The 19548-nt window shown below is 45.9% G+C and overlaps 1 protein-coding gene across 3 annotated transcripts in view; it reads right to left on the reverse strand.

Moving 5' to 3' along the window:
- Positions 1-3683: 3683 nt before the first annotated feature.
- PDGFD (platelet derived growth factor D) overlaps positions 3684-19548 on the reverse strand; it is a 191420-nt gene continuing 175555 nt past the window's right edge. For all 3 annotated transcript variants that reach the window (XM_074957233.1, XM_074957234.1, XM_074957229.1), the window contains one exon: positions 3684-6942. In XM_074957233.1, coding sequence (XP_074813334.1) covers positions 6808-6942 — 135 coding nt within the window. In that variant the 3' untranslated portion in view covers positions 3684-6807. The remainder of the gene's footprint in view (positions 6943-19548) is intronic.

Below are 19548 nucleotides of genomic sequence, written 5' to 3' on the forward strand. Positions count from 1 at the left end.
GAGATAACTTTCATTTTGCCAAGATGGAGATAGATATCCCATGTCACCAAACCAATTATTTTTAAGTATTCAGTTCTTTGTGTAATAATCTTCAAACCCAAATTCTTTCAACTGAACAGTAAAGCCTTCTTTGGCTTAGAACTTGGAATACCTAGTACAATAGGCTTTTGCTGTGTAATTAGTTCCATTATATCTGCACTGCAGTAACTTTATTTGAGCACTATGTCTATAAATAAGGTGTTTTCCAAAAACTCCATTTCCAACAGCATATCTGCTAGCTACAAGTGAATTTTAGAAAAACGCAGAATTTCTCTGGTTCCCAAAGTTAATTTGTCTTCAAAGTCTAAACATTCCTTTTCTACTATTTATGGACACATATTAGCTGTTTTGGAATTTCCATTTGCCAGAGAAGTCTTTGCAAGAAAATGCAGGCTCTAATTTGCATTTTAAACACTTAAGGCAGATTTTGAAGGAATGTCAATAACCAGATAAATTATAAATGTTCTGTGTCCTAGCATATTTGAACAGGATTGTCAATAAACAAAGTTGTATTTCCTAGACTAAGAGATCACAATACTAATTTCTGCATTTTCATTAACTGCTGCATTGAAGTCCCTAAGAGACAACTCACAAATTGGACATCTGTTGAGTTAGCATTGCAGCACTATAACTGAGGAAGTACACATTCCCTAAGAGAGCAAGAAAAATATTAAGGGCATTTGTATGATGCTATTTTATCACAGGATTTTGAATGTATATTAAGTCGACTGAAAGAATACTGCGCGTTCTTTCTAAATGAAGCTAGATGCAGCATTTTCAAAAAATGGTTAGTTTTCCAAAAGGACATCAGTTACAAAATGAACATAGATACCGTACACTGTGTCAGCTGACTAGAAATATAACTGCTTGGCCTGGTGTAGAACATTTATAAAAGCATTGTTACATACATACGTACAAGGACAATCTGATAAAGTTAGACAGTGTATCCATTATGTAACAATGTAAGGACAGAGTTACATGCCATCCTTGTACACTGGGCAGCTGTTGTTCAGTTTCAGACAAGCTGAGGGACACTATGCATTTGTGAAGGGCAAATATTTTCTCTAATCCAATTAACATTTGTGACGAAGTGGGACTGTTCTTAATGTTTCCTCTGAATACAGTAGGAGTGCCTCAGTTTCCCCTAGGCATTTCTTAAGTCTCTAGGTGGTGGGATAAGGGGGTGTAATTGTGAGAGCAAAGGGCCAGTGTACATAAATTGCCGACACTCTGTCTCCTGGCAACTGATGGCCTGGGCCCTTCCCCCCCTGCAAGGTGAGAGCTAAAGGGGTTGGAGAACAAAGGAATCAGGTGACCTCCAGGCCCGGGAAAGGGACAAAGCCCAGAGGAGGAGGGGCTGGAGAGAGTTTCAGTTTGGGGCTGGCTGGGGACGTGGAGTGAAGTGCAGACATAGCTCTCTGGCTCACTGCCCTCCAGAATGGACCCAGCTGAGCGGTCCTGTTCTCTGTACCTACAAGCTCTGTTTTAGACTGTGTTCCTGTCATCTAATAAACTCTGTTGTACTGGCTGGCTGAGAGTCACGTCTGACTGTGACATTGGGGGGCAGGACCCTCTGGCTTCCCCAGGACCCCGCCTGGGTGGACTCGCTGTGGGAAGCGCAAGGAGGGGCAGAGGATGCTGAATGCTCCTAGGTCAGACCCAGGAAGGTGGAAGCTGTGTGAGCTTCTTGCCCTGAAGACAGGCTGCTCCAAGAGAGGAGACTTCACCAGAGTCCTGACTGGCTTTGTGTAGGGAGCAGTTCCAGAGCATTGCCCGGGGACTCCGTGACACCATTGCTTTAGTTCATTGTAGACCAGGAATAACCCCCCTTTTAGGAAATGGTTCTAGTTTTGGATGGTTGTGTTGAAAAAGAGGAAGCGTGATTCCCTTCTTGAATGAGGATGCCTGAAAATAAGGGTTTAATTCTGCAACCCTTGCTCATGTGGGTAGTTCTGTCTCATGCACCTCGTTCCAGTGAAGTCAATGGAGATACTTAAGTGAATAAGGGCTACTTGTGTGAGCAAGGGCTGCTGGATTGGATTGTAGAATTGTGACCAGTATCTTTATTAGATAATGCTATAGTTACAAGCTGCAGAATTAATTTGGCAAAATCCTGATGCCCTTAATCAGCGTTTGTCCTCAAACACTGGCGTTTGCCTGAGTAAGGGTTTAGTACAAACCAAATAAAGGCCTCAGTGCTACGCCCACATCTACTAATATTGGGGGTTCATGTAGCAATTTTAGTAACTGAACATTGTTAAATTGGTTGTTTGACATTGAACTATACGCAGAAGGACAGCTTATGTGCATTTGTGTCTAGTAGGGGTAGGGTTGCCAAGCGTCCGGTTTTCGATCGGAACACCCAGTTGAAAAGGGACCAGTTGGTAGCGCAGCAGGACTAAGGCAGGCTCCCTGCCTGCCCTGGCTCCGCGTGGCTCCTGGAAGTGGATGGCATCCGGCTCTTCGGTGCAGGGGTGGCCAAGGGGGCTCCGCATGCTGCCCCCACCCTGAGCACCAGCTCTGCAGCTCCCATTGATTGGGAACCACGGCCAATGGGAACTGCAGGAGCAGCACCTGTGGACGCACCAGTACGAAGAGCCTCCTGGTGCTCCGCCTAGGAGCCGGACATGACGGCCGCTTCCAAGAGCCACCTGAGGTAAGTGCCACCAGGAGCTCACACCCCAAATGCCCTCCTGCACCCCAGCCCCTGCCCCAGGTCAGAACCCTTCCTGCACCCAAACTCCCTCCCAGAGCCCACACCCCTCACCCCCTGCCCCGGCCCTGAGCCCCCTCCCACACCCTAACTCCCTCACAGAGCCCATACCCTGCACTCCCTCCCACACCCCAACCCCCTGGCCAAGCCCTGAGCCCCCTCCTGGACCCTCAACCCCTCATTTCTGGCCGCACCCTGGAGCCTGCGCTACCAGCCGGAATCCTCACCTCCCACACTGAACCCTCTGCCCCAGGTCAGAACCTCCTTCCACTCCCTAACTCCCTCCCAGAGCCCACAACCCACATTCCTGCCCACACAACCTCCTGTCCCAGCCCTGAGCCCCCTCCCACACCCAAACTCCCTCCCAGAGCTCGCACCCCAACCCCCTGCCTCAGCCTGGAGCCCCCTCCCACACCCAGAACCCCTCATTTCTGGTCCCCACCCTGGAGCCCACACCCCCAGCTAGAGCCCTCATCCCCTCCTGTACCCCAACCTGGTGAAAGTGAGTGAGGGTTTGGGAAAGCAAGGATGGAGGGAGGGGGGATGGGGGAGGGGCGTGGCCTCAGAAAAGTGGCGGTCAGTTTTGTGCAATTAGAAAGTTGGCAACTCTAAGTGAGGGACAGGGGTGCAAAGGTTTTAAGAAGCTTTCCCTCTTTACCCTCCTCAGGCACAAATTAGGCACAGCTATGGCCTCCAGAACATGCTCACTTCTAGGACCCGCGGGGGCTCCAGTCAACCCAAAGAAGGGCAGGGAACTATTGGGGAGGCAGTGGGTCCATGGCTCTGCTGGCCCGCTGCGGTGAGGACAACGTGCTGGATCATTCCAACAAAGCATGTCACACCTTCCCTCATGTCCCAAGGACTCCTGAAGCTCCTCATGGGAATCACTCCTGAAGGCACTAGTTGAGATCACTCCATCCTCTCTGGGCCAAACAGTCAAAAACATCTTGTGTTAGTGACCTCAAGTTAATCTGTGCACCTTTTAATTATGCTCCCAAAAATCACTCCGAATTGCTTCTTTCAAAAGCAGTATTTATTTTTCATCAAGAAAAAAAAAGAAAAATATTATATATTGAATGCGGTAGAAAAGCCTTTCTATAAAAGCTGCATTTAACTGATAACAATATATATATAAATTGCACTTGAGAAAGTACGTTCTATCCTAGAAGATTACACAAAATAAAAAAGTAGTGAGTTGCTTGAAATTATGGCTCTATTTATGGTTCCTTTGAAAATTATATTTATATTTTGGGTTTCAAATTCCTTGAACCATTAAAAAAATCTAGCTGTTTTTTGTGTGTGTGAAGAAAGGTGATTTTTAAGTTAAAAATAATACATAAACAATGTAGAAGCTATTACAAATGTAGAAGCTATTACAAAGTACAATGAAAGAAAAAATAAAGGAGAAAGAAACATGCCTCTTTGCATTTTCTGGCAATAAATAAAAAGCTAGGGTGTTTCTGCTGTTTGACTCTATCATGGGTTATTGCAGCTTGGATCATGGTTTATTAGAAGCTTTGTTTTGTTCAGTCACGCTACACATTATTCTCCTTACCACTTCAACACAAAGCACAAATTTGAATCCTATTTATTCTGCACTGGCTGTGGCATGGAAACCATGATCTTCATAGCAAATGATGACAACGGGTAGCCATTTGCTCACTGGTTCCCAATCAGTGCAAAGTGTAATAGGAGGGCTTTTTTTTCCACTTAATCCCCAGTTCAGCAAAGTAGTTAAGCGAATGCCTAACTTTAAACTAGTAAGTAGTCCCACTGACGTCTCACACTGGATTCCTTCTTACTCACATGCAAAGCTTCTGTGCTGAGCCCTGGCGTACCATTATTGCCTGCACTTAATTGACTTTTGCAGTCTCTGGTTGGCACAGCTGAAAACTTAGTCAGATAAACTGGCAGAGCTTCCCCAAAGGGTTGGGAATCAATGAATAAGACAAAGCAAAAAGTAACATGAAACCACGTGCTCATAAAAAAAATCCACAAACTGAAGACCAGGCCTGTTCCTGCCACAGGTCAGTCAGGAATGCCCAGTAAGGAGACTGGTTATACTGGTGTCAAATACAGATTTTTCCAAAATAAGTAAGATTGGCCACGCTTGTTATTAAGCTAGAGACAGAAAAAGAATGAAGTTGCCTTTGAACAACCCTGACATAACTAATATATCTGGCAATCTTTGGTCTCAATGCTGTTCTTTAAAGTGAATTGCTTTGAAAAATGATGAATCACCTCCCATTTCAGTCTTCAAGTGCCTTTTAAAATAGACTTGGGAGCCTGAGAGGAAAAATTAATATAAATATATTTTAAAAATATCAAAACAAAAACATCTCAAATGTTCAACTAGAGTAGAGAAAGTAATACTCACAATATTTATAGGGTATGTTTCTGGAAAGGGTTGATAAAGTTATAAAAACAAAGATCAGGTAACGGATTTTACTTGATGAAGGAACTAATTCAGAACTTTAGGGCATTTTTTTTAACTATAGCTCTGATTTTATTACTAAAACCCAATAATTTTAAAAGTTCTCAATATTATGTGATTGCATGTGCCAATTTCAGCTAATGTATGAAATACTATTGTAAGACTACTTCTCTCTCTCTGACAGACGAGAACACAGAGGCAACACACATAAAACAGAACAAATGCAGCTTTAGCATACTATTAAATAGAGATCCATGGCCATTAAATGTTCCACTCCATTTTCTCTATTACATTCACAATCAAAAGTTCAGTTCTCTTCCAGATCCAGATTTATACCTAGCATACTTTTTACACTGGACAACTTTCAGAGCAGTATCTCAGAGCGTTTAAAGCTAGTTTGGACAGCATTCCCCCCCTTTTTTTAGTCAGAGCCCGTTGATATTTTAATAGGCATAGGAAGCTATGCTGTAGCTTTTAAGGTGCTTATTTTATCAAGAGGTGAATAATTCTTTTTGCGAAAATTAATGAACGCTGACAATTTTTCAAAAGACAGGTGTGGCGTAATGAATTAATATGCCTCAGCAAAATGCGGTCCAAGAGATATTCAGTGCCAAGAGTTTGATCATGGCAATATATACTACTAAAGTCAAACAACTAAGATTACTGTATATACTGGCAAGGTTATAGTATTCCTTATTTTAAAAAGTACAAACAAAACAACAGTGATATTTCATCTGTTCTCTAAAAGCTAGAACACTGAAGTTTTGTTTCCAACTTGAATATACATGCAAGAAGAGTGGGTATTTTCAGCAACCAAGATGTTCTGTTTTGACTGTCTACCTAGAAACACAGGGAAGAAGAAAATGTCCAAGGGCCCGATCCTGAGAAATTATACACCACTCTTACTAGGTGGCAGGACTTCAATGGGAAATGGTGGCACTCAGGTTCATATCCTTGTGCAAAGCACCAGCTGATTTCAGTGTGTTGCTTGAATACAGACTGGACAATTTGACTTCACACTAGATTTATTTCATGTTGTTTTCTATTTGCCATGTGTGTGTTTCAAAGGAGCAAGGGGATGTTCCACCTAGGAGCAGGATTAAACTGGATAACCATTATGTATGAATATTGGATCAAATTCAGTCTTCATTTACATTCATGTAGCCCTACTGACTTCAGTGGAGTTGAGCAGGTATAAATGAGCACAGAATTTGGATGTGGATGAGTTAGAGTGAGAGAGAGACAGGTATATAAGGTTAGCTCAAATATTTCAGTGGAACTTTCCACTGCCAGCAAGGGGATTTAGCTACACAGCTTTGATTACATTTCAGTGGGAACTGTGCGGTTAAGTCCCATAGTCAACTTTGAAAATCTCAACCGTCCCCATATATTGCTAAACTTAATTCTATATTCTTGGCTGCTAAAACACAAATCTATGATATACCTTTTTAGCTGCCATGGCACTAATCAATATAGCTATGCTGAAACACAGCATTCATTTTTGCTTATCGCAATGCAGGCTACTAGCAAAGTTTGCTTATCAGTGGAAGAATGTCCTCTGACGGCTCCTGCTTAAAATAAAAGGTCCTGTGAGCTGCAAATAGTGTGCTTTGTTCTGTTTTTATCGGGGTGGTCTTGAACTGCAAACACAATCACAGCGCTCATGATGCTCCAGTTGAATATCCACTAGGGCCATGTTGTTCTTGGTTCTGCCCTTCCTCCTGGGATGGCCTGACTCAGGAATGAATTTCAGCACCTGGAAACACAAAAGTTGTCAGAATGCTTCCAGTAACTTTAGAAAAAGTGTCTCTGTTCCTCTGGATGCACAAGCGTACAGAACCTCCCATAGTTAGGAGACGACAGTCCAATGTGTTTCACTAGATGGTACCGCCTCACGTAGCTCTGCCTCTCTCCCCACTTCTGTGGGGTCATGCAGTTAAAGCAGAAGCTTCCAGAGTGGATCAAGCATCCAAGAGCAGCAGGGACTGCAGGGAGCAGACGTAAGGCAGGGAAAAACGCTTCAGAACCCATGGACACTAATGATTCCAGGAGAAATCAATTCTAAAAGTTGAACTCAGGACGTTATTTTCTGTCTGACAGTTGGTTGCTAGCTCTGAACGTCTGCTTCCCCTTTTCCTACGCGGTCATACTGCCTCTCATGCTCCTCTCTATTCTCCCTCCTTCTCAGGAATTCACACATTCCTCTGCCTGACTTTGCTTTTTCCATTTCCTTCTTCCCCCAGCCCCCTTCTACCTTCCTTCTAATCCCATATATATACATACATACAGAGAGAGTGAGAATGAGCGAGAGAGAAAACACAAAGTTTGCTGGGTTTGAACTGCTTTCAAATACCAACTGCCTCTCTGTAAACAATACATCATAAAGGAAGTTTTACTGGGCCATGTTGCCATTTGAAACATTCAAGAACAGAATCCAGTAGGCGTGTGGAGATTATTTCAGAGCTGAAAATGGACTGGAGCTTCAAAGATATTTTGAAACACACTTTTAAAATCAAATACAGCTGCTGGTGCTGAACCCACGATAAAAATTCTCTATTTAAAGGAGACTTTAATCAAAACCCGACAATTTCAAGTGATTGACACTTGCAAGATCACAGCAAGGTAGATTTACTTTTTCATTTTAGAGCAAATGGAAGTGTATGCAGTGGGATGAGACCAGAGATCTGGGCAGTATTTACGCTAACAGACCTCCTGGCAGCTTGGGGATTTTCCCTCTGTTTTGTATTAAGAAACATGAGCACACTATATGCACTTTGCTGATAAGAGGAGAAAAATGAATTGGCAGACACTTTCCCAGACAAGACAGGAAAGCAGTGTTTGAACAAAATGGAAATTGGGCTGCTTTACTAGCTGATCACAGAGCTGACGTTTCAAGCTTTCAGTCTAGCTTCCATCAAGTAATCTTAGGTTCAGGTAAATACAGGAGAACTGAAAAGAATAAAATAGTAAGGCCAATTCTGGTGACCACAGTCGTTGAAAGAAAACCCTTTACTCTGGCAATAAAACAGATTTTTAGGGTTTAGCTGGTCACCTCTTTAAAGGTGAGGTACTATTGAATTAATTAGAATAATTCAAGGAAGGTAACTCCATGATACCACCCTTCCCTGCTTCTTGTTTTCGTGACATCAATAGTATTTTTCATGTCCTGAATCTAAGGGTATAAAAAGCAGTAGAATATTCCAAAAGTGTTTGGTTTTGGACAGGTGAAAAACATAATAAACTCCTGGTTTTCATGTCTATCTCTACTAAGCAAAGCAAGGCAGCTCAGCGTTTCCGATTATTTTCTCACAAAGCATGTATAACTACAGCCATGCCCGCTTCATCACATAAAAACACTGAATTAATCATGGCCATTAAACCATTACCCTAATAAAACAGAATCAGATAGAAAACTTAACCACTGAGCTGGATTTTGTGTTTAGTGGCGATATAAAAAAGGTTATTATAGCCTTGTAACCTTTTCCATACAAGTGACTTTGTTGCAGCACAGTAACATGCTACACAATTTATTTATTTTTGCTTTGTAGATGTATTCAAATGGCTCAAAGATTTCAAGGTCAGATGACTCTCTGGCACCTGCATAGTTTTTCTCGGGTGGGAGGGGAAGACTGCTTGCCTTGTCTACCCTGCCAAAGGATCTTGCTCACTGAGCTTGTGTGGAGTTAGGATACATTGAAAATATTTGAAGAAAAACAGAACGTTAATGAGAAGCAGGAGAAAAAAGTCATTCAGAAGGGAAAAACAGACCACCTGTCTAAGCACTAGCTTCTGAGGCAATGACTTCTGATGTGGCCAAAAGATCAGCTGCTGGAAAAGGATTTAGGGGTCATAGTGGATAAGCAAGAGCTCCTGCAGTGCTGTGGCAAAACGGGCTAATGTGGTCCTTTGAAATATAAACAGGAAGTAATGAGTAGAAGTAGGGAGGTGATTATACCTCTGTATAGGGTATTGCTTTGACCAATATTGGAACACTGCATACAGTTCTGATGGCTGCATTTTTTAAAGACGTTGAAAAACTGGAAAGGATGCAGAAAAAAATGCTTCGAAGGTGGGAGAATATGTCTTGCAGTGACAGATTTAAAGAACTCAATCTGTTTCATTTATGAAAAAGATTGAGAGGTTACATGCTTACAGTGTATAAATACCTTCATAAGGAGAAAATCCCGGGTACTAAAGCACTCTTTAATCTAGCAGAGAAATGCATAAACAAGAGCTAATGGCTGGAAGCTGAAGACAAATTCCCATTAAAAATTAGACACAATTTTTTAAAAGTGAGGATAATTAAACATTAGAACAAATGACCAAGGGAAGGATCCACTATCAAGGGCAGATTTCCATCTCTTGATGGCTTCAAATCAAGACCTGTTGCCTTTCTGGAAACTTTTTTAGCCAGACATGGGTTATTGGGCTAGGTATAAGGGAAAATGGGTGGAATTTAAAGGTCTCTGATATACAGAAGGCCAGACTAGACAATATAATGAGCCCTTCTGTATTTAAACTCTATGAATCTATGAAAGCAATTCATAGCAATCACTTGCCACCAATAATAAAAGCAGTGGAAGCTGTAGTCTAAACAGGACTCAGGCATCTACGCCAGTGTCTAATCTAGCACTGAAGCCCTACTTGCACTACAGTTTCTACTGGTGAAAGTATAGTGGGGGTGAGTTTTGATTATGGATTTCTTAGTGTAGACAAGGTAGCAGGGAAGAGCAATTCCTTCCTCTGTGGGAATCGTTGGGTGAAATTCTATGGCCAGTGCTACTTAAGAGATCAGACTAGAGGACCATAGTGGTCTCTTCTGGTCTTAAATCTATGAATGTCCTCTGAGGATAAACATAAATGTAGCCATATTCAATATCCAGCTAATATCTCATAGTTAAGCATGCCCAGTGCATGAATCTCACATTTGGGGAGGCTGTGCCTGAACGCTGGAAGCTCCCTAGAAGTGGGGTGTGCCACCGGACCAAGGCCCTGCCCCCTGCTCTGCGCCAAGGCCTGCCCCTGCATGCCCCTCCTGCTTGCCCCCCATCACTCACGTGTCTTCCCCTGCTGCCTGTGCCTCTCTTCGCCCCCATCCCCAGCAGGGCCCCCAGCCCATCACCTGCACCTCTCCGCCTTCTCAGAGGGCAAAGAGGGCACAAACGGCAGGTGTGGGGGGAGGGGTGCGTGGGGGAAGCGGCGGAGCAGAGTGAGCGGTGGGCAGGAGGGGATGAGGGGGAAAGTGGTGGAGAGGCCTGAGAGGTGGGCGGGGAAAGCGGCAGAGAAGCATGAGCGGCGGGCAGGGGATGGGCCCCACAGGGGAAGCAGTGGAGAAGTGCGAGAGCCAGGCTGGCGGGGCGCATGCGAAAGGGGAAGAGAAGCACGAGTGGTGGGTGGGAAGACCTCGGGGGAAGAGGCAGACTGGGGGTGGGAAGAGGAGCAGTGTGGGTGGGGCCATGGGGGAAGAGTGGAATGCGGGAGCGGGATGGACTGCAGGTGGGGCCATGGCCCGGGCCCCTTTTCAGCGGTGGCGATCCAAAGGTGACAGGCCGGCGGCACGCCTCCAGAGGGGCATCCTGTTTGGGGAGGCTTAGCCCCCCGGCCTATTATACCCACCACCCATGGTTAAGACTAAGATTATATCAGGGAGGTCACGGAATCCGTGGCTTCCAGAGACCTCCATCACATTTTCCACTTCAGCCCTGGGGCGGTGGGGCTGGAGCTTTCAGCCAGCTGGGGCCCTGGAGCTCTCAGCTGCCACAAGCAGCAGCGCCCCCAGCAGCTCCTAGCTGCCAGCCCCAGAGCTCCAAGCCATGGTAGGGGGTCCCTGCAGCTTCCAGCTGCCGTGGGATGCTGGAGGGGGACCCCGGCACTCTCAGCCAATGTGGGTGGGCCTTGGATCTCCGAGCCACCATGAGCGCCTGGGGGACCCCAGAGCTGCTGCAGCGGTGAGTGCTGGCCTCCCCCTCCCACCCCATTTTGTCACAATTATTTTTAGTAAAAGTCAGGGACAGGTCACGGGCTTCCATTAATTTTTTGTTTATTGCCCATGACCTTTCTCTGGCTTTTTTAAAATAAAACCATAACAAAATCTTAGCCTTACTCATAGTTCACAGATGTTCACTTTAGTTCTAAAGGGTGAAAGAGAACGCAGCTAATAGCACTTGCAAGAAGAGTGGCAGTGTCTAGCTACTAACACCCATTTGTTTTTTAATTGTATTGATGCTAACACTCTTCTGTGTTTCCACCCTCTCTCTGGACGATCACATCCACTCCCATGGCTTCAGCTACCATCTCTATAATGATAAAGGAAGGTTACTTACCTTATAGTAACTGGAATTCTTCGAGATGTGTGGTCCTTATGGGTATACACTGTGGATATGCATGCGCTCCATGCATACAGGACCACAAATTCTTCAACAGCAGTGTCCTTGGGTCCACACCTGCACCCTGTGCATCTTTGTGCTCCTGACAAACAGCCTCACCATGAAGCCTCACCACAGCTCTACCAAAGCACCACAGCTCTACTATGAATCCAAAGAGACCCTGAGCAGAGGGGAATGAGGGTGGATTGTGAATACCCACAGGGATCACACATCTCAGTGAACTCCAGTGCTCCTCCCCAGGGGTATTCGCTGTGGATGAGTCCCAAACAGCATCAGTTAGAAGGACGGTACAAGGAAACATCCTGCATCATGGACTGGAGGATCACTAAACCGAAGGGAGCATCTCCAGCTGAAGCCTGAACTAGTGTGTAACGCCTAGTGAAGGTGTGAACGGAGGCCCAAGTTGCTGCTCTATATCACTCTGAGAGGCATCCCCTGCAGGGAAGCCACCGAGGCTGCTTCTGCTCTAATCAAGTGGGCCCTGACAGCCTGAGGAGGGCTTTCCATAAGATCATAACCAAAGAGGATACAGGTGGAAATTCACTGAGAGAGTCCTTGGGAAGAGACAGCTTCCTCTTTCATTCTTTCAGCAAGAGTGACAAGTAACCTTGGAGACTTCCAGAAAGGTTTTGTCTTGTGTAAGTAGAGGCCAGAGCCCTGTGTATGTCAAGTGAGTGGAGCTTCCTGTCCTTCAAGCTACGGTGAGGCTTTGGGTAGAATATGGGAAGGTGAACCATTTGGTTTAGGTGAAATTCAGAAGGCACCTTGCGGATGAATTTGGGGTGTAACCTTAAAGATATTTTATCTCTGTGAAAGACTATGCATGGAGGCTCTGCCATAAGGGCCCCAAGCTCACCTACTCTCCTAGAAGACGGGATTGCTGTCAGGAAGGCAACCTTCATATACAGGTGTAGAAGGGAGCAGGAGGCTCAGGCTATGTCCTCACAGCCGGCAGTAGTGAGCCTCTCAGCCCTGAGTGACAGACTCCGGCTCGTGGGGCTTGGGGTACTACGCTAAAAACGGCTGTGTAGACAGCACTTGAAGTTGTGGCTAAGGCTGGAGCTCAGGCTCCGAAGCTCACCCTAGGTATCTGAGCGATAACATCTACACAGCTATTTTTAGCATGGTAGCGTGAGCCCCATAAGCCCGAATCTGTCAACCCTGGGAGGTTGGCTGCTGCAGGCTGTGTAGACATATCCTAAGCATTCAAGTGGTCGGCTCATAAGAATGGGGAAAAAAACAATATTCAGGTCCCTAACAGGGACAGGTTTAGATACAGGAAGGAATGGCTTATGACACCTTTCAGGCACTTCACAGTAGTGGGATGGGTGAACACAAGAGACATCCTCCACTGGACGATGGAAGGCACCAATAGCTGCCAAATGTACACTTAGAGACCAGACAGACAGGCCCAATATCTTCAACGAGAGAAGATATTCCAAATTTAGAGAGATTACTGATTCCTCAGGGCTGCTGACACCACAGGGAGAACCCATTTCACTTGGTGGCACAGCACTTCCTTGTAGAGGGTCTTTTGCTACTGTTAAGGATGCTCGTTGTCCATCCAAAAAACATGCCACCAGATGGAGGGAAGCTGCACTGAGATGGATGGCCCTGCGACAGCAGGTGTTCTATTCTGAGACAGTAGGTGCGGGAACGACTGAAGGTGAATGCATGGGCGAGAGGCCAACTGTAGGAAGGTGGTGAACCTGAATTCTCGCCGCCACTAGAGAGCTATCAGGATCAGTGCTGCCTCATCCAACTTGATCTTCCCGAGGATGGGAGGTAGCAAGGGTATGGAAGGGAAGGTGTACCTTAACAAGTCTGACCATTGCATCAGGGAGGTGACCCTCTGATGCTGAAGCCTTGGGTGGCTTGGGAACAATATGCTTGGCACTTTTTGTTCTGCTGGTTTGCAAAGAGGTCTCAGGATGGGGTATCACAGAGACAGAAAATGTACTGCACTACTGATGGGTGGATTGTGTACTGCCAAAAGGATAGTCTGATGCCAGATGCACCAGTTTCACAGCTGGACCACTTCTCTGCAGAGTGGGGCAGACCTCTGTGGTACACAGTGGTCATGTCTGATCTGACTTGGACGTGTGTAGACCGATTAATGAGGAGGAATGCCTCGCATGCCTCGTGAACTGCTTGAAGCTTGAAAAGGTTGATATACAACATGCATGCCTGCAGAGACCAGGAACACTGAGCTGTATGATTGTCTAGATGTGCTCTCTATCCCAGCATGGTAGGCAACCAAGATGAGAGTCTTTCAGGGGATCCCCCCCCCACCACTTTCTCCTTTCCACCAGGTGAGCGACAAAAGCACATTCGGGGGAAGAGAGACCTTTTTGTTCAAGGAGTCTCTGCTTGGAGCATAGACCATCCTAAGCCAGTTCTGAAAGCACTGTAAATGTAGCCTTGTAAATAGAGAGGTGGATGCGGCCATATGGCCTAACAGGGCCAGGCAGGACCAGGTTGTCATCTGAGGGCTGAGATGAAGCTGGGTGATGAGATCCCTCATAGCAAGGATCCGGTCTTGAGGTAAGCAAGCTCTTGCCCTGGTTGAGTTGAGATTCACTCCAAAAAATTCTATAACTTGTGTAAGGGTTAATGTAGACTTTTCTGCACTTACTTGCAGCCCCAGAGCATGAAAAAGTTCAAGTGAGGAGGTGTTTGCTGCTTGATATGACTGACCCATGAGAAGCCAATCATCCAGGTAGGGAAATATTAGGTTGCCTTGCCTGCGAAGTCATGCAGCCATCACAGCGAGTATGTTAGTAAAAACCCTCAGGCCCATCGAGAGGCACTGTACCAGAAGTGCTCTACACCCAAAGTGAACCACAGGACCCTCCTGTGAACTATGTAAATATCTAATTGAGAAAATACATGTCCTTCAAATCCAGGGCCACAAACCAATTGCCTTCATTCAGGGAGGGGATTATTGAGGCTTAAGTGGTCATCCCGAGACATTCAGCTGTCCAAGGTGCAGGATGGGGGTAAGGAAATATCTGGTGTCAAATATCTTCCTTCCCGCTGTGACGAGGGGGGGAACAGGCTGTATTAACCCCAGCTGTTTGTTTGAGAATCTTCTCGTGAGAGGGGTCTCTGAAAATAGATGGTGACTGGGGCTTTGGAGGGGGGTGGGAGACAGGGACTCTAGCGTGTAGCTGGTCAGTATGATGTCCAAGACCCATGTGTCCAACTTGATAAGGTGCCACATCAAAAGAAAATGGGCTAGGCAGCCACCAAATGGGGGGAAGGTAACAGGTGTTACAGAGACTGATTGATAGCTCTTTGACCTCCCATCAAAATGCCTTCTTGGCTGGGGCTGAAGGGAGGAGGAGTGTGGTGCTGCATGTCTGCCATGCTGGACCCTCTGTCATTTTCTGGAGGGCTCAGAAGTCTTTTGCCAGAAAAAATACTCAGGTGGCAGGTGGTATCTAGGAGGAGGAAGCCTGAAATATTTTCTATGGGCTGCTGGGATATATATCCCCAGGGAGTGGGGGTAGCACGAGAGTCCTTGAGAGTATGCAAGGACACCTATTTTTTCACTAAAAATGTTGTCCTTGAAAGGGAGATCTTTTACCATCACCTGCACCTCCGTAAGGAACCCTGAGGCCTGCAACCATGAAGCTCATCTCACGTCTACTGAGGTAGCTCTAGAATGTGACACAGTGTTCACTGCATCAAGGGACTCTTGGATGGAAGATCTTGTGACCAGTTTTCACTCATCCACGATCATAGAATCATAGAATATCAGGGTTGGAAGGGACCTCAGGAGGTCATTTGTCCAACCCCCTGCTCAAAGCAGGACCAATCTCCAACTAAATCATCCCAGCCAGGGCTTTGTCAAGCCTGACCTTAAAAACTTCTAAGGAAGGAGATTTCACCACCTCCCTAGGTAACGCATTCCAGTGTTTCACCACCCTCCGAGTGAAAAAGTTTTTCCTAATATCCAACCTAAACCTCCCCCACTGCAACTTGAGACCATTACTCCTTGTTCTGTCATCTGCTACCACTGAGAACAGTCTAGATCCATCCTCTTTGGGACCCCCTTTCAGGTACTTGAAAGAAGCTACCAAATCCCCCCTCATTCTTCTCTTCCGCAGACTAAACAATCCCAGTTCCCTCAGCCTCTCCTCATAAGTCATGTGTTCCAGTCCCCTAATCATTTTTGTTGCCCTCTGCTGGACTCTTTCCAATTTTTCCACATCCTTCTTGTAGTGTGGGGCCCAAAACTGGACACAGTACTCCAGATGAGGCCTCACCAATGTTGAATAGAGGGGAACGATCACATCCCTCGATCTGCTGGCAATGCCCCTACTTATACATCCCAAAATGCCATTGGCCTTCTTGGCAACAAGGGCACACTGTTGACTCATATCCAGCTTCTCGTCCACTGTAACCCGTAGGTCCTTTTCTGCAGAACTGCTGCCGAGCCATTCAGTCCTTAGTCTGTAGCGGTGCATGGGATGCTTCCATCCTAAGTGCAGGACTCTGCACTTGTCCTTGTTGAACCTCATCAGATTTCTTTTGGACTGTATTCCTGTGGCAATTTATTAGGAAATTCCAACAGCTTGCTGTAGTTAATGAAGCTGTGCTTTGATATCAACGCATGGTAATTTATTACGTGGAATAATAGGCTGGTCAAAGAGAAATTCTTTCTGCCAAAGAGATCCAATCTCTTGGCTTCCAGAGAGGTGGACCTGGGCTACTGCAGCCTACTCTGTTCTGTAACTGCCTGGACTACGACTGAGTTAAGACTAGGGTAGGAAAGCAAATATCCTGCTTCCTTGAAGGGAACTACATACTTTGTCTTGACTCTATTAGGGGTCAGGGTACAGGTAGCAGGCCTGTGCCAAACTGACTTAATGGACTCCATAATGGTCTCATTGATACAAAGGGCCACCTTAGAGGGAGGTTTGCCTGGAGGATGTCCAGGAGTATGTGGGTAGGATCCTGAACCTCCTTCAGTGGGATCTGAAGAGATTCAGTGATCCTCCTTGGGAGTTCATGGTACTGCTTGTAGTTGTGCAGAGGTGAGGGAGAGGCTGGTGTCATTACTTCATTCAGGGAGGACAAAGAACGAGCTCCTGGTGGATCCAGCGGTACCAGCTGTACGGTCTCCTCAATCAAAGGCTCCTGTGGGGACTCTGACTCCTCTCTGGAAAACCATTGCTAGGGGTGATGTACAGGGACCTCATACTCTGATGCCCCAAAGTATGGATTCCAGAAGCCCTCATATGACCAGTGACTGAGGTCATAGGAATAGGGAAGTGGGACCCATTGGTTCCTTGGGCATTAGTGCAGCTTTGCGAGGTCACGACAACATCCAGGTAATTCTGGAAGCTCTGACTGGGCTAATGGTTCTTTACCAGATTGCTGGTGCCAGGTCATTTTTGTCTCACGAATAGGAGTTGGCAGGGTAAGTGGTATCACATGACCTGACTCCGACTGATCAGAGACGGGAGTTGGTGAGTGGTGCGCTGATGATGCCGGGGCCTCCACCAGATGGCTGGATCTTGGGACCAGGAATACCTAGTTGACAGAGTTGGGACATTGCTCAGCAGAACCGGATTCAAGAGGATCAGAGATTCTGGATCCATATATATTGCGGACCCTCAAGAAGAGTGTATCAAATGCTCACCATAGGAGAACTGGCAGGTGTCTTGAGTTTGACCAGATTCGCTGGTGCCCACGGTAGAAGCAGTGGACTTTTGCTGGATTGGTATTGCCAGTGTAGAGGGAGAACGTTCTCTTCTGTCTCTGCACCCAGTGCCAGAATTGAACCTGACCTCTCAGAGTGTGATTTCTGGGCATTATAGCTCCTTGTACCATTGGTACTGGCCTTTCTCTGTGAGCTCCAGATGCACCCTGATCTGAGATGTGAATGGTGGTGCCAGAGGAATGGGAGAAGTAGACCTCTTATCGGAGGGTTTTTTTGGGTTGTTTTATCCCTCTTCTCGTGAAGGTGTTTACCCTTTCCTGCATTGTGCCTTTGTTTCACAGAGTCCTTGGGACTGGAGGACTCTGAACCCGTGGATGCTGGAGCTGGAGGGGTGCCAGCCAGTGGCTTAGGTCAGCAAGAGGTGGAGTGGAAGGCCCAGAGTCAAAATGGGGCCTCAGGAATAGCTCCACAAGGTGTCTCCAGAGTCTGAATTCACAAGACTGCCTGGTACATGGGGGAAAAGTATGATAAATATTGTACCTTGAGGGAATTTGTGTTCCCTGAGGCAGCATAGGCAACTCTCACGCAGGTCGTTCACCAGGAAGACCTGGAGGCAGGACAGGCAAGGTTTGAAGCCTGGAACTTTGGGCATAGTAGGCACCCCAACTGGTGAGGGATTTAGTGGAGGGAGACTCCCCAGTCCCTGAACTAACTAAATTATCCAAATATAAAAACTATTTATAATTATTTACAGGTTTGAAGATCAAGTGGGAATGCTGGAAAGAGTACAGAGAAAGGAGACTTCCATCCCAGACCTTAAGCAGTAGAAAGGATCTGGAGAGGTGATCAGGTGGTGCCGCCCTTTATGCCCTTAGTTGGGAGCATGAGGAGATGCAGGGTGCAGCCCAAAGGACCCCGCTACTGAAGAATTTCTGGTCCCGAGCGCATAGAGTGCATGTGCACCCAACAAAGAATACCCACAGGGACTCAAAGAAGAACTTACAAACTTTCTTCACTCCAGAATTTTCTCACTCTACCTAAACCTGCATCACAGCCTGTCTCACTGACCTCACCACCATCAATCTAAACTTTAATAAGGCCAAAACTGAAGTCTTATTTCCTCTCCCCACCCATTCTCTATATCTGAGGAACACACCATTATCGTCCCTGTCACTCAGTCTTGTAACCTAGGAGTCATCCTTTATTCCTCCTGCTGCTTCCTTGCATTTCTATTCTGCCTATATATAAATCCTGTAAAGCTCTCATTCTCCCCTGTCTTGATCACTGTAACTTACCCCCTTAAGTCTCTCTCTCTCTCTCTCTCACACATACACACACACTGCCCAGTGCATACAACACCCCCCCCAAAAAACCCCAAACAGATCACATTCCTTGCCCATTGATCTGAGCTTATCAATTCCTTTCTGAATGAATCCCTTCTTAGGGATCCCTTCTTGTCTCTTACTGCATTGCCCCACCAACCTGTATATACCTTATTTGACCAATTCTCCCATGATTTCCCACACTCCATACTACCACCTATGCAAGGAAAGCTCTTCCTGAGCGGACACAGGAGACCACTACCCTTTATTCAGTCCATTGCCACCTTAAGGCTCACTTCTGCAAAAGCAGCGAGAATGCAGTCAACTAGGTGACATTTTACTGGTTATTAAAGAAAACCTAACATTTATTTATTGCATCATGCCATACATCAGTGACCACATTACTTTATTGCTGTGACTTTCATCTGTTCTCCCTCATGCTTTTCCATTTTGTCTTGTTACCTCGCCCCATCCCCCGCTACATTGTGTCTGGTGAAATCCATTTTTCTGCAGCTTGTGACAAGGTTCAGTCTTGGCATATGTATTCTGAGGTACATAGCAGCTACTTGAGTGCAGCACAAAATAAAAAATACCACTGCTAATAATACTCTGAACCTTGTGGCTTGGACCCTTCTCTGCTACCTCTCAGATCCTAAGCCATGCATTGTCCATCATGAAACTTGGGCACAGGGGCTCTAAAATTGTTAGAATAGGAGGAAAGAGAAAAGAATATCTGTTAACATTCTGATACACAGTGAAAAAGGCAACAGGCCTTTGCATGACAGACAGGTGAAAAGGTGCAAGAATGGGCCTCAATACTTTCCGTTTTCCTTAAATGTCTCTCAGCTGTCTTGCACAGAACAATGTTTGTGCAGAAGGTTTATATACTGTGACAAACTCTAGTTACTGCCTTAAGGGTGCTCATCTCTCATGGAAACTCATTTCACATCTCATCAGTTACAGCAATGAGATGGGGAAACTGA

Source organism: Natator depressus, chromosome 1 (genome assembly GCF_965152275.1).
Source record: "Natator depressus isolate rNatDep1 chromosome 1, rNatDep2.hap1, whole genome shotgun sequence".
NCBI lineage: Eukaryota > Metazoa > Chordata > Testudines > Cheloniidae > Natator > Natator depressus.